Source organism: Python bivittatus, unplaced genomic scaffold (genome assembly GCF_059951505.1).
Source record: "Python bivittatus isolate LINGU-HERP-01145 unplaced genomic scaffold, Pbiv_v1 ctg000840_np1212, whole genome shotgun sequence".
Taxonomy (NCBI): domain Eukaryota; kingdom Metazoa; phylum Chordata; class Lepidosauria; order Squamata; family Pythonidae; genus Python; species Python bivittatus.
This window is the reverse complement of record NW_028277113.1, coordinates 33,349,975-33,373,162: the sequence shown is the minus strand read 5'-3', so window position 1 is coordinate 33,373,162 and position 23,188 is coordinate 33,349,975. Positions and strand designations below refer to the sequence as shown.

At 38.2% G+C, this 23,188-nt stretch overlaps 1 protein-coding gene across 13 annotated transcripts in view; it reads right to left on the bottom strand.

Annotated features, from left to right (window-relative positions):
* EPB41L3 (erythrocyte membrane protein band 4.1 like 3) overlaps positions 1–23,188 on the bottom strand; it is a 139,844-nt gene that overhangs the window by 4,580 nt on the left and 112,076 nt on the right. For 3 of the 13 annotated variants that reach the window (XM_025165744.2, XM_025165748.2, XM_025165745.2), the window contains exons 13-24: positions 12,175–12,228; positions 11,671–11,706; positions 11,435–11,509; positions 10,603–10,794; positions 10,443–10,517; positions 8,098–8,814; positions 7,501–7,623; positions 6,445–6,822; positions 5,159–5,290; positions 4,520–4,618; positions 936–1,016; positions 565–681 (exon numbers count right to left, since the gene is read on the bottom strand). In XM_025165744.2, coding sequence (XP_025021512.2) covers positions 571–681; positions 936–1,016; positions 4,520–4,618; positions 5,159–5,290; positions 6,445–6,822; positions 7,501–7,623; positions 8,098–8,814; positions 10,443–10,517; positions 10,603–10,794; positions 11,435–11,509; positions 11,671–11,706; positions 12,175–12,228 — 2,073 coding nt within the window. In that variant the 3' untranslated portion in view covers positions 565–570. The remainder of the gene's footprint in view (positions 1–564; positions 682–935; positions 1,017–4,519; positions 4,619–5,158; positions 5,291–6,444; positions 6,823–7,500; positions 7,624–8,097; positions 8,815–10,442; positions 10,518–10,602; positions 10,795–11,434; positions 11,510–11,670; positions 11,707–12,174; positions 12,229–23,188) is intronic. The other 10 variants (XM_025165752.2, XM_025165749.2, XM_088130814.1 and 7 more) reach the window with 9 other exon arrangements.

The following is a 23,188-nucleotide window of genomic DNA, read 5'->3' as shown; positions in this document are numbered from 1 at the left end:
ATTTATCAGCATGCCTTTACTGAATCACAGCAGCAAAAACTACATGTCATTGTCTCCTTTTAAGAAACAATGTAACTATCATAAAAATTGCCAGAACATATTACTTAGGAAACTTAGAAAAATGTACAGTTTAAAAAAGGCCATACGCAAACAACTTTGCAGTTGAAACTTAAATACTGGTATTTCAGTTCAACGTACTTGCAAGCTTTTTCAGGCAAAACAGTTATTTTACAATTAAAGAAAATGCTTTCTTTGCCCACAAACTATATGCATAAGCAATCTTCAGGACTGCCAACTACAGAGCAACTTCATGGAAAAGGCACAGCAACTAGCAAGCAGACATAAGCAAATGGGTTTCTCCTATTTCTCTAACTGGCATTAACATAAAGAAAATGTTCTACTCCTTAAAGTTAACCTAAACAGCCAAATCATTCTTTTTGTACAAAACATAGTACAAATGCCAGAAAGAATAAATAGAAAAGATTAATGATGGATTATGGAAGAAGGAATGATCTTTGTCACATGCCAGTCTGTGAGTGTCTGGAAAAAATCTAGTCCTCTTACCTGTGGTCAATCCTCCCCATCTTCTGGTGTGATTTCTGTCTCTTTATGTACCACTACTTTGGTCACTGACATGTCAGGGTGCTGCTCTTTGGCCTCTTTAATTGCCTGAGCCAGAGCCTAGCACAAGGAAACCACAGAAGGGCAGAAAGGAGAAGGAGGTGGAACATGCATGATCAGTAGCAAGGTGAAGAGAGATTCATGATTAAATTTACAATTTCCAAATGAGGAAACGTGACTCAAAACAGACATTTTATATTTCAACTGTATAGTAATCTAATATATTTTAAAGACCTGCTGGCACTAAAAGTGACTTTTAGGTTTATAGAAAACAGACCAATTTGGAGATAATTTTAGAAGCTTGTATGTCATACCTGATCATGGTCAATGTCTGCATCACCCGTGATCACAATTCGCTTTTCAATTCTTGTCTCTGAAATGCCTCCTTTCACTGTCTTAAAGGAAGAAAAAAAAAGCAAATAAGGCCTCAAGATATTGTCAAAAGAAGTTTACTGCCTAGTAGTTAAGTTTACTGCTTTTTTTTTCCCTATGGGAAATTAGAATGTTTTTGCCTCTAAATTTTTTTTTAAGGCAGCTTGCCAAATGCAAAACAGCGTATTCTGCATTTAAATGATAGATATGGTTGCTATGATGTTTAGTTTTCAGGATACCAAATGCAAAAGCGTGCAGTGTGCATGTGAATAGAAAGAAGCTTCTGATCTCAAGTCTAAAAAATGTTAAATAGATCTTTCATAATCTTAGGAAGAGACTAATTCATAAACAAGACTTTGTGGAGTTCACTGGATATATCATTGGATGTTTAAAAAGGGATAGTTATCTACCTTTTTGTGTTAAAGATGCAATATAATGCATGTGATTTGGATATGTCCTCCAGGTAATTCCATAAAGATTTAATGTTCTTAACACTGTTAATAAGAGAGTTAAAATGTAAAGATGTCAGTGTGTTGGTGTGATGGAATGCATAGAGAACCAGGTTCTCAGAAAGGAGGGAGCGCATTACAGGAGGAAAGGGATGGGGGTGGGGGGGGGAGACAAGAGGCAACACAATCCAGAGCAGGAACGTGGGAAGAGGAGGAGACTTAGAATAGCCACTCCCTAGAATCTTCCAGGGTATATCCATTAGGTTAGCATAGTATAGATTTAGTTTGGCAAGATTCTGTCTCTATGGTGTAAGCAATAAAAGAACTGAACTTGGTTGGATTGTTTCCCTGTTGTTCTTGTGCTGGGCCTGACAGTTGTTGAATTTTACTCCTAAAATTTGGAACTGGTTTATGAAAAACTTTGGATCTATGGCCCCTAGATTGTTGCATATATAAATACTGAGCAAAATTCTGTGTGATCAAGGTTAAAGTCATTGTTTAAAAATTGAGGTTTATATTTTATATATTTTATAATAATATACTTTCTATATTTTACAGTTATATAATGATAAGTTTACTGTTTGCATTTTTTCAATTTTTCTTTTACTTTATTGTAAAATTTGTTATGTGTTGCATTTTAAAGCATTAAAATACATTTTTAAAAAGAGAAGATGCCATAAAAAGCATGCCTTACCATGGTTCTATTCTATTCTCAACAGGTTTATCTCTCAATCAATCAACTGATCAGTTTCTTGGCCAACCTTTCTGTATGTTGGGTGACATAGTTAGCCATCATACCTTCTGTGTCTTGTTTCAAATTCCTATTGTTTCTTAAGAACAACACTTGAAATGTATCAGGTTTCATTTTATTGGAATATAGTTAACTCAAAATATTCTTAAGTAATTTGTTCAAGCTTGAAACAAAGCTTCTTTTTCCATTTTGTGTACATCCTTATTGTCAGACATTTTAAAAATATGCTATTCTTCTGGAAGAGACTTACTCTTTATTAAAATGCAATTTTTTCTTGCCTTTACCAACTGTCTTTGTGGATTCCACCTCATCTATTCTACAGTGTTTAATTACATTACAGGTAGTCTTCGCTTAATAACCACAACTGGGACCAGAATTTAGGTCACTAAGCGATGCAGTTGTTAAGTGAATCATCATGTGACCACTTCGTTTAGCGACTGCAATCCTGGCACTCCTAGCTGCTGTAGTTAAGCCAGAATCATATGTCATTAGGCAAGGCAAGTTCCTGCCGGCTTCCCACAGTCAAGTCAGTGGGGAAGCCAGCAGGAAGTTGCAAGCCCCAAGTGCTCCAGGGGGGGAGGGACAAGGAGATGCATGGTCAGGGAGGATGCACAGAGGTGTAGTGCGTAAGGGCCTCAGAGCTGCTTGGATTTTCAGCCTCAGACTTGAGAGGCTTCTGAAGCCTCTCCACTCTGGAGCTGAAAATCCTGCTTGGATTTCAGCACGGAGCTTTTTCAGCCAGCCCCCAGAGACAAGAAGGAGTCCTCTCAGCAGGTAGCATAGCTTGCAAACTTTCCTGCTGGCTTCCCCACTGACTTTCTGGGGAAGCCAGCAGGGAACATTGCAAATGGTGATCACATGATTGCGGGGTGCTTGGCAACTAGTTGTGTGAATTGATTGCCAAGGGCCCAGATCGTGATCACGTGACTGTAGGGGTGCTGCAACGGCCGTAACTTCGGGCACAGGTCGTAACTCCCTTCGTTCAGCACTGACGTAAATTCGGTCACTGAATGAATGGTCGTTAAGCAAAGACTACCTGTATGCAAACTTTCTACTTGATATTGACTATTACATAACAAACAGCATGGGATCAGAATCTTGAAGAACCATTTTTCCCTCTTATGAATCTGATACGATCATTTTCAGAAGCTTACACCTACAGTAAGTCTGGAACCAAGAGTGAAGTGCCTGGTGGAAACACAAGGGACAGTCATTTAGGAATAAATTAATCTCTTTAATGTTTTTTAGGCCATATTTTTATTAAGTTTTTGCTCTTGCCTGTGGATTTTTGTTTTGTTTTAATGGTCTACAATGTTGAATGGGCAATCTGGTGTCCCACACAACTAGATAATTCCCATTTACCTTTCAAAAAATATATATTAACACTTAGAAATAATGTTTTTTAAATTAAAAAAGTTCTTACATGCAATGTCACAAGTTTTTAGTTACTTTAATCATGTGAAATTTCTAAAAAAATTGTTATTTTTAATCTTTCATTCAGGAGCTCACAAACACTGTAAAATACATTGGGCTCAGAGAGAGTAACAAGTCATGTAGTGAATTTCCATGGCTGACTGTAGATTGGAATCTGGGTGTCCCCAGCCTAGCCTTATCCTATGGTTGACCTGCATTTTCATTTAACACCTGGAACAGAAGCTGCTTAGACAACCTATTTATTCTTGCAAGCTTTGAGATAACAAACTTCTAGCTCTAACCCCAATCAGATAATTATTTCCCTCTTTTGTTGTAATCCTCATAAATATCTAACCTTCCTTTGCTGATGCCTGAACTGAGCAACTCTGAAAGTGGAGGGGGAAAGAGAGGTTGCAGGGCTATAAAACTTGCCCAACGAAAGCAACCTCTTTGTGAGTCAAATTTCTAACTACTTGGGCTCACTGTGGCAGATGGAGGATGGGCCCCTGGTACTGTAAATAATCAATGGGGACAATTTAAATAAACATGCTGCTGTTTGTTTTGGTCCTGGCACCTCTTTTAATGTCCTCCTGCTTTGGTATCTGTCCTACAAATTCTAAATTATCCGGCAATACAAAAATTTCAGAAAACAACCCTAAAACTTAAAAACTGCTTCCCACTGGCTCTCATTTGTGGTGTCTGCCATCCTAAAAGTTTCTAACCCCTGATCTACATTATTACTTGTAAAGAAGTTTTAAATACTATAAACTGCCTTGGGGAGCCATTTTAAGTCTGAAAGACTATAATTTTTAAAATAAATAACTGGTTACTTTAGTTGTTTAGGTCAGATATTTATATATTTACAAATAAACTCAAGCCTATATTGAAGTAAACAAATTTCTGAGACACCTACTTTGGTGATATGTGTAGTAGTTGTAGTACTAGTAGTTTCAGAAGTGATGGTCTGTGCACTCATCAGAACTCCTGGTTCAGAGTCAGCACTAGAATCCATCTAAGAAAAGAAGATAAACAAACACTGTATGAAATGACAAATGCATTCAAGATTGGAGATACTTGTATAAAGTTGGCAAATATTCTTACTATGAAGTAGAATTTAAATAGTTCACTTCTTTCAATAGTCAAATGCAGATGGAATGGTAATTTGTCTAGCACTGAAAACCAGATGAATAGCATTACAAAACAACACTGTATCCATCTTTTAGTCTTCAACTGATACAATGTCAAGTCATAATGAAGATATATTTTAATGTTATTACACCAACCAATTTTTCAATCAGTCTTCAAAAATGTTCACATCATGAGAACTAAAAAACTTTTCTTTTTTTCAGTATTACCTATGCTCTGCTATTTTTTAAAATAAAAAATTGGTCTCAGACAAAACCATTATTAAAGGCTTCTTAGTCCGTATAAAGTTTAATTTTGTACATATGTTGCCTTCATTACCAATCTGTTAGCTTCGGTGCAAATTTTATTTTATTGTTCATAGAATCTGCCTGTTATATTTTCCCAATTTCTGTTTTTAGTGCCTTACCTCAGATGATTCATATGTAATGGTTTTTGTTTCAGTATGGACAACAGGTACTTCTTTCATAGAAATTTCCAATTTTTCTCCACCAGGAGCAGCACTGCCAAAACTGATTGTCTCAGTCTTCACAATGGGTGACTGTTCCAATGAAATATAAATGTAGCATACATTAAAATTCCTTGATTTTCTAGTATTCAGGGGTAAAATGTAAATGAATGCTCTTGCATAAGAGGAAATATCTCAATTATATGCAATTACATATAAACAGCATTTTTACCATTATTTATATCTAAATTAAGAACATATTTAAATAGCATATATCTTTTTCCATTTAAAGTTTAAATTCATTTTGTTGAGGCCCAAATTTATATAAGCTTATTTTTCTTTAAATAGTTAAAACAGGATCAAAACCACGCTAAGATTGCATATATGGCAGTTTGAAATTAGAACATTCCAATAAATCAATTGGGAAGTGCTTTTAGGACCGTTTTCAGATTTGAAAAAAAAATGTAGGGAAATGTTTATACAGTAGATTAGGTAATATAAAGTAACAGGTAGTGATTTTTCCATGAAAGATTATACTTCATCCTTTGCTCTGATAAAATATGTTCTAGTGTCGGCATGGTTAAGCTGTATTATTTAGTCCAAAATGCTTCTTAGAGAGTGCACGATGTCAAAAAGTAAATTAAAACAAAAACAAACCTAAAACAAACATTGCAAGAAACTTCAAGATGCCATGCACGTGAAGAAACATTGTGTTGCTTCCCAGTTGATTTTTTAAATTTTCAAAGAAATGGTGATCTGCAGAGAAGCCCAGTGCTTCAAGGGGAAGGCAAACTTTGTTTTTAACATCTGCATGTATACCAGTGGGGAGAGATGGAAGAATATGAAGCAGCAGGAATCACTATGAAAGAGAATTCCTGCATCCTGCCTTGGGTTTCCATGTGGACTATGCGCTACTTTGTCAAAAGACAGACATTAGTCTACATTCACACATCAAGGGAAGCCCCGGCTGGACCACAGCTACAGACAGTAATTAAGGCTGCTAGCCTTAATCACATAATAGCCATGTACCCACATTTAAATGTCATACTAAACCGAACAGGGATGATTAATGTAAAGGGCCAATTGAGCTTGAAAGCCATACAAGTGAAGAACAGCTGCATGTGAAGCTGCCTTAAGAAACAAACTGCTCACAATAACAATATATGTGCATTTCATAACTTCACTGAAGAAGTGTATGGCGATTTATGCTTTTGTTCAAAATCAGCAAATCAGACATGTCTAATTACCTCAAAAAGAGGTTTTCTTTCCTGTGTATTCAAAATATGGGCTGATTTACTCTGCTCCTCTTCCAGATCATGAGAAATAGTAGCAGTTTCTTCCTGTTGGACTGCAGCCTTTTCAACCGCCTGCCATTTTTCCTCTTTAGCCCCCTCAGTCATAGCAGAGCCCTCCTTCCCTTTGATGCTAGAAGCCACATGAGATATTGTCTGTGCCGTAGCATCCAGCTGAAGGCCAGCCAATTCAGCAGCATCCCCACTTGCATGCACACTCATCACAAGTTTCTCCTCGACCATTACAGTTTCCTGCACAACCTTCTTTATGGCTTCCTGCTGCTGCGGCTGCTGCTCTGCCTTCTTTTCCTGATCAGTTTTTGCTTCTGTTCGCTGCAGGAAATGCAAGTTAATATTAAAAGCTAATGTGTACATCTACAATGAAAGAGTATCAAGCTTGACCAAGGGCTTGTTTTGCATGCTTTTAGCCTCTGTACAGGTGTCCTTAGAAATTCAATGTGATTTCTGTTATAACTACTAGAGTTCTGAAGAGACCTCGGTTTGAAGGGCAAAATGTGATCTGGAGTACACATGGCGTGCTTGGAGTACCTGTCAAACACCAAATGCATTAAGGTTTCGGAAGCACCTTAAACCAAATTAAATCATGCTGCAGCATGATCGTGCGGTCAGGAAAAAGATGCAATTGCCTTAAGATGTACCTGACACGTGCTACATTCACATCCTTGTACATTCCAAATCATATTCTGCCCTTTGAATCTGGATCTCTGCATATTGCTAATAGATACGAAGTCCAAGTTTAACTTTAATGCACTTGAGTTCTATCTCAAGAATGAATAAAGCAATACTACCTCCCACTTCTGAATTTCCTCAGATTTATCTATATAAATCTAAGAGGCAAAAGTACCCAGCATGTGCATTAATGCTTTCCATGAAGATTCTGAAGATATTTATGTGCAAAATAATAAAGGAAAACCCCAGTGTCACTATTAAATAACACCACGGCCCATCAAGAGGCAATCATCAAAATCTAAAGATGAATCGGATGGCCACCTGTGCCCAGCTATGTGATGTAGTTGTAACCCCTCCTATGAACTCAGTTGGTTTCCTTGCAGATTCTATTAATGTGAAGATACCAGAACCATCCAAAGTTTTTTCATCGGAGAGTTGTTTTGTCTAAACAGACAGAGAAATACATAGTCATAGGCATATGGACACAGAAAGAGAAGCAAACAGACAGTTCATGTTAATTGACACAAATAAAGACAAAGGAGAGGAGGAAAGTGGCAGGGGCAGAGAGAGAAAAATAATGGGAAAATAAATTAGCACAAGTCTGTATTGAATATAAGCAATAATCTAAAAAAGCAAGTGGTTAGCACTAGGATTCTACTGGTCTTGTGAAGCATTCTTTTCCTTTCAAAAACAAGCAGGAGCAGCACACTACATTTCAGTAAGGTTGATTTTTAGTTTAAATGCCTAATGTCAGCTTTGTATTGTGTTAATTTACTTAAATCATGAAGAAATAATAAAAAAGCTGGGTTGGCTGTTGTCAAAATAAGGCCAAGCAGCAAAAGGACTAAAAGGCAGGGTAGTGAGGATATTGTCTAAAAAAGTCATGCTTTGTTAAACTGGGGCAAAGTTGTATGTTACCACTACTCTTGATGCTGATGACTCAGTGACATAGTGAGCAGTAGCAATGGTAAAAGGTGGCTCTCCGCCATATTTCCACTCAGGTTTAGTTTTCCAACCAAAAGTCTCTCCTTTTAGTTGTTCACTCTCGAGTGATTTCTCAGCTTTGGCTGTCTGCACGCTTCCCAGCGTATCAGGCAACTGCGAATCTTGATCCGTCTTCAGTGTCTTCTTCGCATTTTCCTCTTCTGGACTTTGTAGTCGGGAGTCCGCTTCTTTAATGGGTGTCAAGGACTCAGAAACCCTTCTTTTGGCATCAGATAATCTTCTGGCTTTCTCATCAGTAACTGGTTCTAGAATTTCATATTCTGCTACTATAGGAATGATTTTCACAGATTCTGGCATTGCCCTTTCTGTTTTTTGAAATACATCAAGTGATGGCGGAACAATTTTTTCTCCCTCCTTTACTTTAGTGGTCATGGTTACAATTTTCCCAGAAACAGTATCATAGGATTTTCCTAAGGTATACATTTTCTGCTTATTGTCATCTTTTGAGAGCAATTCACCTTCCAAGTCCTCAAAGCTCTGTATGTCAGTGATACCGTGTTTTAAAAGCTCGGGTGGGATGTCACCAGTTTTACTGCTCACAGTCATTAATTTGTATGTCATAATAGTTTTCGATTCACCATCAACTACCTCAATGGGTACTTTGTCTACAATAACCCAATCCTCAGTGCCCTATAAATATAAAAGCTCAATTAGAACAACTAAGAGTTTACTTCTTTGTCAGGAAACTAAAATATTACATCTTTTAGGTGGCTACAGTAGCTACCTTATTAACATACACATTTCTAAAGTCTTTTCATGAGCCAGAAGACAATATATATATTTCAACTTGTGACAACTAAGCTTAGATACATAATACAGGAAGGGGCATCACATTGTCTTAATATTAACTTTTACGTACTTTTTTTTTAAAAAACATGCTACTTAGGGCATGCAAATCATTTAGTTCTGAATCTTCTTCAATACAAAATTTCTCATATCTATCTAGTTTGAGTGAAAACTGCTGTTTCAAGTGCAAAACAGAGCTTTGGAGCAATAAACACTCCCAAAACATCTGAAAGAGCAGTTTAATACTCAAAAACCAGTTCTGTGAAGTTCTGTGCTTGAAACAATTTAAAATGTTTTGTACACCTGTAAAATACTGCAAATAATAGAGAGTATAGTCTTTATATAATTGTTTAGTACATAATGTACTATGCAACTTTATATAAACAATCAATACATTACACTCCAAATATTAAATTGCAAGCATACACTGAAGCATCAATTTCACATACTTTCAAGAAAATATATTCAATGGTAGTTCCAGAATGACAGCTCATATAATATTACTAATCAAAATGCATGGTGCAGCTATTGTGCCTTTCCTTAATATTTATTTAAAAAAAGATGAAAAGGAAGTGAAGGAAGAGACAGAAGAATTACAAGCAAAAGACAGTAACACTGGGATCCCCTCTAATATTCCATATTTGAGACAGAATAAAAATACTGCTTTTCTAAAAGCACCTCAAGATTCTCCTGTTTGTATAATTGTATACCTTTGCAGAGGTAATGGTGAATTATTTTTGTGGTAGCTGCTCATTTTAAAAATGATTTATACAAGTTTATAGGTAGGATCCCCTTACAGTTGTTCTTCCCCTTCTCTCCTGAATGCACACATGGAAACACACTAGACATTCTGGGAAATGTTTATGAGCATTTCCAGTCAGCATAATCTTTCCATTCAGGCCAGAAATACATCTTTTGAATTCTATCAAACTATAAGAGAACAGGGGAAGTACATTCATCTACCATTCCCTGTAACACTATACTACCCCACTTGCATATAAACTTATTTATGTGCAGACTTGATCCTTGCTGCAATTTCTGAAAATTCTGCCTGCCCAATGAAAATTACATACATAAGAATGAAGAAGTTCAAGTGGCAAATTTGTAGTTTGATAAGCATGCTTCTTTATCAAACACATCTGGAAAAAATATTTGCTGTAATTGTTGAAGCAGGTCTGATTTTTTTTTTCAATGCTACAATGAGAATGGATCCTAAAGGCAGTTGAGTATTGCTTATTATTTTTACTGAGATGTTTAAACATGTATAATATGCAGATGTCCAGAGAATAAATGATGAGATTCTATGCTCTAAGTACCTAAGCTGCAAAGAAATAAGCCTGAAAACAGATCTAAGTCAGAAACCTTTGTGATATATTCACTGAACCTTTAAAAATGTGCTGTCAAAAGAAATGTGATGCATTTATCAAATTAATACACCTTTCAGCAATAAAAATACAAGCTTTCCTTTTTACCTGAGAATCAAGGTAGGTAGTGCTTTCCTTCTGTAAAAATATACGTTTTTCAGATTTTTCTTTCTCTTCTTTGGTCTAATGGACAAGAAACGTATCGTTAACATCCATGAAAACGCTGCCGGAATGCAGATACTTGAAAGAGAGACATAGACGCACTCACCTCGTCAGGCACAAGTGGTTCAATCATAGGGGCTTCTTCTTGTCTTGCAGCAAGCCGGACTGGGGATGTTGAGAGTCTCTTTTCCCATTCATTAGTCCCTGAGGTATCTGCGGCGGTTTCTAAGAATGTCCGTTTCAGCTCACTTATATTTGTCTGGTGTTTTATCAGATCTTCTTGGGTTTTATCTAGTTCCTGGTTTGGGGAAGGGGAGTGCAGCATTTTTTATATTAGCTTATTTGAATTGACAAGACAGAAAAACAAATGGATTTTCTAAGTTAATCAGCAAAAGAAGCCTTGATGAGATTAGCTCTCACAGCACTAACACAACACTCTTGGGAAACTGTGCTTCAAAGGACAGATGTACAGAAACTCTTAGGACACTTCACACATAACACTGTGGCAAGGGCATTTGCCACTAGGGAGGATTCCTGTTAGGGATCTCCAACCAATCCAAGCTCCCTGCCAACTGAACCTATGTTAATATGCATTCATAAGCACATGTGCTTTGTACATTGCTCTGTATATGAAAAACACTTCCTGGGCACACTTCAATATGCAATGTGTAAAGTAGTCCTCATTCACGTGAGTATCAATACTTTTAGGAGAGTCATATTTCACACACATTCTAGAAAGAGACTTTGAAAAAAAATCTATATATGTATGCAACAGAGTTCTAAAGAACAGTGTAACAGAAAACCCTAATCTTAGAGAGCCATCTGATTTATTAGCAAGTGAAAAATACACATATCATGCATCATATGCAGATCCACAGCTTAACCACTATATTTAAAACACACGTAGAATACATGCACTAATATATACCCATACCAACCTCTAACATAAGATTACTATGTTTGATATACACATTTTCACCCTGTATGCGCTTAATCAGACTACTCTGAAAAAACTGAAAAAGAAAGGGAAATGTAAGGGCCACAATACTCAGAATATAAAAATGCTGTTGTAAGCAACATTTGTAAATATTGTGGGAATATGAATAAACACAAGGAGTTTAGCCATGGAGGACAACACAAATACACAAAAGAAGCAGGACATTCTTTCACCTACCTGTGCCTTGAGATCACCATCTTCTTCCTGATCTGACTGTTTATGTAGGAAAAACAGAAAATATTATCTTACTAATAAAAATCATTTAATGGCTATAACAATTGTTATGGTGTTTTTAAACAGTTCATACCCATCAAATGAACAAAATATACAACAAGTACTGTAATCTCTCCTGGCATAAGCCTCCACCCAGAAGGATCTGTTTTAAGAGCTGTCTCAAAATGTTTTGGGAGTAGCTAAAAAAATGAATATATAACAGAGGTAACTGCTCAATTGAAATTAATGGGAAAGCTTTTTCATACAGAAATTGTCATAGGACATAGCCCTACATGGCACAGGGCCTGGTTATTTGAGGGACCGCCTGTCTCCCATAGTATTTGCTTGGCCAATTCTATCCTGCAAGGTTCTATTTCATTAGTAAGTGGTATCAACAATGCTTGTGTTCAGAATATTTAAGATACGTGATACATTCTTTGGCAACAGTATCAGAGCAACGGTACACACCTCTGTGGCAGTGGTTTCACCATCCGCTGCGGTGTCGGTCCTTTCGCTGTCAGTCTGTGTTGTATAACCAGATTCCAAGAGGAAAGCAAGAATAAGAAATAAGCCCAATTTGTAATTAAATGAAGTCACAGGTTGATTTGCCAAATCTACATTCCTGTGAACTGCGTTTTAATTGTTTTTCAGACAAAAGATAATTTGAAAGAAGCACAATCCAAAACAAACAGATCAGACAGCATTAAGGTCAAGGCATACTGTACAAAGTAGTGGCTTTTGTGTTACACAGAATCATAGAATTGTGGAGTTGGAAGGGACCACTAGTTCAACCCCCTGCAATGTGCAGGAACACCAATCAAGCCATCCTCAAGACTGATTAGCCAAACAAAATATCATTAGAAAAAAATGTTTTTTCTTTATTTTTTTCTAAAGAAAGCCACTGGCTTAAATAAGCAGCAAAATATGTAAACCACACTATTCTACTATTCAGGGGAAAAAGCCCTAAACTTTTAATGAGACATTATAAAAAATATTGATAGTTTGTTCTATATACATTTAGAGAAGGAAAACATATAAACAAATCTATTTTAACAGTTACTTGGCTTTCAGCCCCTTATTTGCACCAACCTTTTTTTTTCATACGTATAATGGTTTTATGGCTATCTGCATTAGCAAAGAATTTTAAACACATAGTCAAACATAACAAATTTAGCTAAATCCTGAAGAGAATTACATTTCTCAACATCTAAAACTGATCTAGGTGCAAGAGAATCCTTTTTTAAAGTAAAGCTGTATTTTTTATTTCAGTGTTTATAAAACATGGCAATGTATTTTTAAATAACAACATTTAGTAAGTACAAATGATCAAAGTGAAACAAAGCACAGCATTATCCATCTAGCACTGATACATCCTAACATGTATCATGAACACTTTTATCATTTTTATTACTATTGTTTGAAAATGAACAATAAACAGATAAAAAATTACTTTAAAAGAAATGTATAAACATTGGATGGGGTTATTATGAAAAAAGTTAAGTTATGAGCTGCGTCAGTTATACAATGATCCAAGGGACTGAATCATCTTTGAAAATATGCATTTAAGACTCTGAGAGGTTATTCTGTGTAGGTAGGTATGTAGATATATAACATGCAGTCCAAATGTTTTGGATTACAACTACACAATCCCTCGCCATGCTGGTTGGGACATATAGGAATAGAAAGCCTAAAATTTGGACAGCATCAAGTCGCCTACTTCTAGTTTAGAATCTCTCCACAGGCAAATGATGCAATATATTAAATATGCAATTGGATTAATCCATCTTGGGGGGTTGGAATACAGTAAGTTGAGGGAACAGTTTACCTACAGGTAGTCCTCACTTAACAACCATTTATTCAGCAACCGTTCAAAGTTATGATGGTGCTGAACAAATGGTAGTTACAACTGGTCCCTCAAAGTTACAGCTGTTGCAGCGCACCCACGGACACATGATCAAAATTTGGGCGCTTGGCAGCCCGCCGCATTTACAACCGCAGTGTATGCTTCAACTCCACCCACCCACCTATCTTCCCTCAATCTCTGCCCTTTTGGCTGCCCTGCGCTCTGCTGCTCCTGCTGACCTTCACCATCTTCTTCCTCCCATTGCTGATGAGGTGCACCTGGCCCAGGCAGCTGCTGGCCCTTCCCAACGCCTCCATGAACAGCAGTATTGTTAGGTTAATTCTCTTGTTATTTCAATACAGAGAAAGAAATATGACATTAATTATGTCTGTATTGATGTCTCCCTCTTTTCTCTATTATTACAAGAAAAAAAGAGAGAGAAGGATCTTTGCCTACCCCTTGGTATCCCAGAATATAGAGTGGTTTTTTCACCAGGCCTCTAAGTTTATGGGATTTCAAGTCCCTTTCTGAAAGTACCAGAAGTGTGGTAGCAAGTTACTGACTACTCACGACCATTCACCGTGCCTCCTTTGTCATGGTGAAGGGTACCTTGTGGATTCTTGACTACACCGGCAAAAGCTTGGAAAAGAAAAGTTGGTATAATCAATCATTCTGTCCTTTCAGAAAAGGTGCTTCTTGCAGCCTGTTTGATAAGTGGCACACTCTTTAGCCCAAGGTTTTTCATGCTGTATTCTGCAGAACTATGATCTATCCTCTTACATTAGAATGCTCCCTAGACCCAGGAAATCTTATTTTTAATTTTATCTTCTAACAGAAGAGAAGGAAACATTAACAAGAAAAGGACAATCAAGCTGTTCTGGGACTATCTCCCTTATTAAATTTTTCAGTCCTACTACTGGATGCAAATCCACTGATCTCCAGTAGCACTGAAGTGTCCCAAAGATATAACAACGGCTGAATTTTACTTCCAATTGAGAAATTGGAGGATCTAGTGCTACTTCTCATCTCTTTAATCTCAGTTCTCATGTGGCTGTTCTCATTGATCTTCAGTATCTCTCTGCAAGACTCCACACTTCTCTTCTTGACAATATCTATCTTGAGATCACTACTCAAAGTTCCTTCAACTAACCATTTTGAGACTCACTGTTTTCTGGTTAGAGACCTGGAGCCTTAGGTTTTTCATCACTACTCATAGGAATTTTTACTGTTACTAAGATGATTTCTACTATCCTAGAAACTTTTACCTATCACTTTCAAAATAATCCTTAGTCCCCACCCCCACCCCTCAGCAATTACTTTTGCAACCAAAGGACCCCATTATTATTTTGGTATCACATCACAAGATGCCACTGCCTAGGATTGAGAACCTTTGATTCAATGGTTACTCCCATGATGCTACTACTGGATCCACTATCAGCTCTGCTTTCAGTATGAATTAAATCAGTCCTTCTCTATCAGCAAATCCAAAAGTCTTCACAACTGATCCCTCTTGGACAAGCAGATTTAACTGTAAACCCCATTATATTATAATGGCACATTGTGCAGTTTACCAATTCTAACTGACAGAAATCAACTCCACTGATACCAATGCATTATAATTCTGCTTCTGCTTTGGGAGCATCAGATACCCCATTCCACTTCTTTCTGGACTTCACCGCTTGGACCAAGCAGCACTTTGGAGGAAAGCCTCCACTATACAGAGCAATTACTCTGAACAGCACTTGACTCTGGACTGGAAGTGCAACAATTCCCTCCTCCAGAGGAAGATTTACTGTTGTTCACAATGAAATTCAACATCAATCATTTTAGCTTTAGTGAAGACAGCTAATGGATTATGGCAGAAACCACAGTTTATGCCCCCAACTTCCAGGAAACAGAAAACTTTTTATGAGATGACCATTGATGATTTTGCTTTCATCATTCCTTCCGTAACACTACAGTTGTTTAAAGTTGTCAATGGAACTGCTTGCATTTGGAACCAAATTACAAGGAGATGAGAAAGTTGGCCATGGGACTTACGAGTTTCTCTGCTATCTTGTCATTTTGCACTGTGAACCACTAGGCCTGTATAAGTCATTGCTAATACTGTTTATGGTACAAAAGGACATTCTTTCTTCATAACTTGGTAGAAGACAGTAAAGAAGAGGTGGATGTATTTCTTTATAGCTACATGCTTTGTCTTTCAAAACAACAAAGCACTTTGCAATTATTATTGTCCTATCTTAGATTTAAGAAATCTCCATATTTCAAAATTCCATAAATTTCTTGAAGATTATCTTTCTACTTCTATTTTGATATTACTGTCTGACTTCTAACACTTTTGTGTTGCTCCATATGGCTTGTCATTGGCAACATAGGTTTTCACCACACACACTTGTCAGTTAGGTATTCACAGTCCTTCATTTATTGTACCACCAGTTCTTCTACATTTCTACCACTGTGTACCTACTCTGCAAATTGAGTTTCTGTTCCCAATCAAGTAAATATTTTCTTTACTTTCCCAATGAATTCTGGCACTCAACTGGGATCTGTTCAGCCTTTCCCCAGATCATGAGATGCACTGAATTATGTCCTTGTCATTTAAGAGTTACAATGCTGCCAGTGTGTTCCAGCCAAACTGATTCAGATCACCCTGGGTTATATGGCTGTATGTATCCTGATCACAAAACTGCACACTGTATGAAGATTCTGCAAATATAGCTCCTCTCAGTTTTTAATCCCCATGTATGTTCCAACTGCTTCTATCTGTTCCTTTGTCAGTCCTTTGCCAGTCCTATGATGGTAGTGATTTCTTCTGAAACTTCTTCAATGTCTCCTGTTTCAGCAACATTCTCATCCAGTGTTGGATCCTTCCAGGTTTGAAAAGAGAGCCTATCCTACCAAGAGCAATTAATCCCCAAAGGATCACCACTTCCTTATCAATTTCCTTCAGAGGTTTACAGTTTCCAGAGTTGTCCTTGCATTAAAGCACCTTCAAATCTTCATATGGTTCAGATGGCAACCACTAGTACAGCAGCTGTGTTATATAAAAGAAGTGGGACAAAATCTGTTTTTTTCTTGCTTTGCGGCTGTGGTCTTAACATTAGCCTGTCTCTATTGCAGTTCACTTTGTTCATTCCAGAAACAATACTATTATTTGATTTGTACAAGCAAGCAGACTGCATTTGGTTGTATTACAAGAGCTGTTTCAGTGGTGATGTGCCCAGCCAGATCTTTTTGTATCACCCCAAAATGCTCACTACCTCTGTGCAAGAGGAGTGCCAAAATATCCCTGGGAGATGCCTTCTTTCAGCCATGGAAGGAATAATTTCTTAATAATAACCCACAGTTTCTTCTTATCACAAAGGTCTTATATCATGTCCATCTGTACTCTCAATCTCCTTGTAGTATGAATATGACCCAGAAAGTCATGGTTTCTATGCATGTTTTCTCCATGTTGTTGAAGATATCCCACAACTCATACCATAATATTCCATTTAGACAAGACCAATAATTTCAGGATTTCCATCCAGACCATTACACCATCAAACTGACACTGTAATTCCTACTAGCCTACCATTCTCACTAGAAGGCTCACTGGTACTAGAAGCTGCATGAAAGCTCTTTTTTTAGGTCTTTATAGTTTTTCTATGTTTGCTTGCATGAAAGCCCTCCACATTTTATAAAATTAAGTAGCTCTGGCTTTCTATGCAGATAAAATTATACCATTTCACTACTCAGTCTTTTCTTTGTATTCAGAACTGAAAAAGGATCTTTTTCAAAAGTTCATCAGTGCATTCCTATGAACCTCTTCCTTTTCCCTAGCAGGTGTTTGTCCTGACATGGTACCTTGAGTGCCACGTTGTTCTTATGGAACTGAGAGGAGACTAGAAGCTGTATCCAGAAGCTTGGGCAATATAGGGTTCATCTCTAGCAAACATATTCCTTGATTATAAAGAGTTCCTGGTAGTGTCTGTGTGCTGGTGAATCATCCGTATGTGGGAATACACAGATGACTACTCAAAGAACCACAATTATAATCAACCTACACTTTTTTTGTCACAATGCATTGGGTTGAACTAGAATTATATTCACATGTATTTGACAAGGAAAAACACTACACCACCAACAACAGTGCTCTCATGACTTAATACATGAAAAGCATCAAACTGACTTTGTATCCAGGAAGTTGTGCTACAATACCATTGCTCTCATGGAAATAGTCCAAAGATTTTGAAAGATTTTTCTAATTTTGTTTCACTTAATATCATTGTTTTGCAAAATGAAGCAAACAACAAAAAATGAGCTTTATCCAACACAATGGCTCAACTGGTAGGCTCACAACTGATTGGAAAGCTGTTGATGAAGATTCTCAGTCATCCAGGTGGAATTAACTGGAGGTTGAGTCATGGCAACTGGACTTTTCTTTTGGTTTGATATGTTTTGCTGCTTGTCCAAGCAGCTTCTTCAGTCTAGAAAGTTGGTTGGGGGGACCCCATAAATGTCTTCTAGGGTGGCTGCGTTTCTCACTAACATGATGGGCTTGTTGAAGGGACAATAGGAGATGTGATTAGTAGAGTCTTTGGGATGTGGATGTCTTGCTCCTAATCCCTTACTCATCCCCAAGTGGGTTGTTAAGTACTGCCTCCCTGGTGAACTTGTGAAGTGGTCTTAATCTTCCTGGGGACTCATGAAAGAGCAGCATGAAAAATGGGAGATAAATTGTGTCTGAGGCCTCCACCTCTACTGAGGGAAGGATTTTCCACTTTGGCATAAATGGATTCCTTCACTCCTCTCTCAAACCACCTATCTTCTCTGTCCAAAATGTGAACATTATTGTCCTCAAATGAGTGTCCTTTTTCCTTTAGATGAAGGTAAACTGCTGATTCTGGTCCTGTGTTGTTGCTCCTCCTGTGCTGGGCCATCCTCACAGGCTGTTTGGTTTCTCCAATGTAGAGCTCTGAACACTCCTCACTGCACTGGGTTGCATATACTACATTGCTCTTCTTATGTTTTGGTGTTCGATCTTTAGGGTGTACAAGCCTCTGTTTCAGTGTGTTAGTGGGTTTGAAAAACACAGGTACAGTGGTACCTCGGGTTACGAACGCCTCTGTTAACGAACTTTTCGGGTTACGACCAGCTCCGGCCGCAAAACTTTACCTCAATTTGCGAACTCCGCCTCGGGGTACGAGCAGGATACGTGGCCATTTCCCCCCCCGTGACACGGTCCGTGGCCATTTATCCGCCCCGACACGTGGTCCGCGGCCATTTTCCGCCCGACACGTGGTCCGCGGCCATTTTCCACCCGACACGTGGTCCGCGGCCATTTTTCCGCCCGACACGTGGTCCGCGGCCATTTTCCGCCCCTGACACGTGGTCCGCGGCCATTTTTCCGCCCCTGACACGTGGTCCGCGGCCATTTTTCCGCCCCTGACACGTGGTCCGCGGCCATTTTTCTGCCCCTGACACGTGGTCCGTGGCCATTTTTCCGCCCGACACGTGGTCCGCGGCCATTTTCCACCCCTGACACATGGTCATAGGGAGGGGGACTCTCCCTCCAAGCAATAGCCGCCTCCCTGTCCTCCACGCCAGAACGAATTAACAGTAATTACATCGAACCTTATGGGGAAATTTCCTTCGGGTTGCGACCAATTCGGGGTGCGACCAGAGTCACGGAACGAATTAAATTCGTAACCCGAGGTTCCACTGTATGTGGTGTTTTCCAAATATCCATTTTATCTTCTCCAACACACCAGTCATGTATGGAATGACATGATTTTTCCATTGACTCTGGGTCTCAGCTCTGTCTGCCGTTTTTTTGTTGGATCTAGAAGTGGATTTAATGAAGGCCCAATTTGGATACCTACAGGCCTTAAGAGCTGTCCTCAGGTGTCTGTTTTCTTTCTTTTTGGCATCTATGGAGGTGGGGATGGTTTCTGCCCTGTGGTGTAATGTCCTGATGACTCCTAGTTTGTGCTGCAGTGAATGGTGGGAATCAAACTGCAGGTATTGGTCTGTGTGTGTGGATTTCCTGTAAATCCCTATTTCTAGCTTGCTACAGGTCCCAATTAGAACCTAACAGTCTAGAAATGCCAGCCTGTTGTCACCTTCCCTGGCGAACTTGATGTTTGAGTCTATGGTGTTTATATGGTCTGTGAAGGCCTGTACCTCCTGGACTCTGATTTTAACCCAGGTGTCATTCATATACCTGAACCAGTGGGTTGGTGCTATTCCCTAAAAAGAGCTGAGAGCTTTCTTCTCCACTTCTTCCATGTATAGGTTGGCAACAATGGGTGACACAAGGGAACCCCATGGCACAGCTATGTTTCTGTCTGTAGAAGTCACCTCTGTAAGTGAAGTAAGTGGTGTGGAGGCACAGGTCCAGGAGGCGGCAGATCTGGTCCAGGTTGAGGTTGCTTCTCCTGTCGAGGGTGCTGTCATCTTCTAGTCTCTTCCTAACCGCTGTTAGGGCATCAGTGATGGGGATGCTGGTGAAGAGTGAGGTGACATCAAAGGATACCATGGTTTCATCTGTATTCAGCTCCAGGACTCTTAGAAGCAAATTCTTCAGAGTTATGAATGTGGTGGTCAGTGTGTCCAACCAGAGGTACCAGTATGGTGGCAAAGCGTTTAGCAATATTATGTGTTGCTGAATTAATGCTGCTGATAATGGGTCTGAGGGGCACTCCTTCCTTGTGGATCTTAGGGAGTCCGTAGAGACAGGGGATGGCTTCTCCAGGATACAGGCAGTGGTAGGTTGCCCTATCAATGGTGCCCTCTTGTTCCAATTGTTTCAAGCTGTCTATCACCTTTTTCTTATAATTGCTGGTGGGGTCTTTTTTCAGTTTTTCATATGTGTGGTGGTCATCCAAGAGTGAATTAATTTTATTGTGGTAGTCTGCAGGTTCACCACGGAGGCAGCACTTAATGACCCACTTGGGGATGAGTGAGGGATTAGGAGTAAGACATCCACATCCCAAACACTCTACTAATCACATCTCCTATTGTCCCTTCAATGAGCCCATCATGTTAGTGAGAAACGCAGCCACCCTGGAAGACATTTATGGGGTCCCACCAACCAACTTTCTAGACTGAAGAAACTGCTTGGACAGGCAGTGAAACGTATCAAACCAAAAGAAAAGAAGTCCAGTTGCCATGACTCAACCTCCAGATGATTGGAAAGCTGTATTCATCTTCACTATGGGATGCTTTATATTGAAGTATAAGGCAAACGCCTCCACGTCCCTGGCCATAGTTAAAGGCTAGGACAGCAATGGCAGAGCAAGGGGCGCGGGAACATTAGCAGCTGCAAAGTACATTATGGGGAGGCATATTGGAGGGTAACTTTGCCAGTTTATCATTTACTTTATTTATTTATTTTTATTTACAGTATTTTATGACTGGCCAAGTCCAGAATGGATTTCCTAAGCAATCAATTTGTGAGTAGGCTAGCCCCCTTTCCCATGGGTGCCATTTTGTGAGATGATCAATGAGATGCTCTCAAAATTCCAAATGTGCTTATTGACATGAAATGTTATCTATCCCTACTGTGTACGATTAAGCTCTAAAACTGCAGCATAAATTACTTACTAAGAACAGTTGTTAAAGTTATTTTAATCAAAATTTGCACTGATATATTTAGTATGGTAATATTTATAGCAACCTGTGGGTCTGTTGGACTACAACTCCCTTAATTCCTAATAAACAGGAAGATGTAGTCTAATACATCTGGAGGATAAAGAATAAAGATGGCTGTTTTGAAACAATAATTTAAAAGAACTGCGTATGTCACTGGGATTCCATTAAAACAACTAAATCAATTTATTAATTTTGGGGTACACAGTTTATTTCTATTCAATGACTATATAAAGTAAAAATTAATTTAAAACTAATATGCTGTAGTCATTTGGGAATTAGCCCCATTAAATAGGGTAGACATATACTGCAGTCAGCAATTAAACTATTAACAATTAAAGCATTTCTTCAGTCCAAAATACTTACTTCACTGTTAATCAGTGTGGCAGTTGAAGGTCTACTTCTCTCAGAATAGAATCAGCCATAATTTTAAAGGCTACTATATGGATCCTAAACAAATTGACGGGAATATGTCGTATATCTCTGCAGTGTACCCTGATTTCTTTTTCTCTATGTGCCATCATATCATTATGACCCAGCATGTCCTGTCACGTCTTTTCACCAGCTATAACTCTAGATGCAACTCACAAATCTTGTTGCTAGCTTTTAAAATTCTAGATTGTTCATGCATCCTCTTTTAACCATCTTTACATCAGAGTGTTTTCAAATCCAAAACATTTACTTATTATTTAGATGTATTATTTAGAATGGAGTTCCTTCTGCTCTTGCAGAGAATTTTACTGCACAATCTTATATGTATCTACTCAGAAGTAAGTCTATTCAATTCAATGGGTTGTACTCCCAGGTAAAAGGGTTCAAGACATGGAGATAATGCAGAACACTGAAGTGGGATTTTAAGGAGTCCTAAGGGAAGTTTCCCCCATAGAAAATAATTACTAGATAATCATTGACCAACTTGAACTTTGCTGGAACTACGGATGGAATTTAAAAACATAGATAACTTTTTTCCTAGCTTATCATATTAATAACTGCTGTGTTTTGTTTTGCTGATGTAATGCAGACATGCCAAGATTCAAAAGAAAATGTCATGCAATATGTCCAACAAGAGAAGCACCCTGGATTAGGCACAAATCTGTGTAATCTAGCAGAGAACTGCTAGTCCTGGACTAATCACAAGCTTGGTTCACATATAATACATGATTTGGTATTATAATCTTCATGCCTTTCAGACCAGGATTTCCAACTAATTTGTTGATTTGCAACTCTGCTCTAGCAGACACACAGAAACCATGAATTAGCAAATACCAAAGCACATTATGATTTCTACACAAACAAAATAAATAATTGAATTGATATGAATGTTTAAAGCGAGCACAAGTCTAACTCATATAGTTCCAAATCATGATTTGACACTACATGTGAACTAAGCCAATCTAAAGCAAACAAACTAGAAAATCCACACTATCCCATTGCAATTCAACTTTATTTTGAATAAATCTTATTGATTTCAATTAGGCTTACTGGCAAGCTAGTTTGCTTTGTATTGAATTATAAAATATGTTTTCAGATTATTATTTGCAGTGATTAGTAATTATAATGTAACAAATTGCAAAATGCAAATGTTTTTGTTCAGACTGCAACTTGATTTACTTAAAAGATGCTTGCAAAGTACTTGCATCTATACAGTTGTCACTATTCACTCTATGGTACAACTCAGTACCAAATGCACACAAGTTTTCAGATTTTATGTTAGAGAAGCAAAAATTAGTTTGTATGTAGGAGACAATATTTTCTCTGAACTATGTTTCATTAATCCCATGAGAGATTTGTTGCCAGATAGAACACTTTTTGTTAAACACACCTAAACATGTTCTTCACTGTAATTATAGGCATTATTATAACGCTCTAAGCAAATCAGTAAAATCATTCTGGCAGTAAGTGAAGTACAGCATATAGCACCTAGAGACTAGAAATATCCTCAAGTTGTGCTCTACTGCACCTATGCAGCTTTGTGGGTTGAGTAATGGAAGTAAACAGAAGACT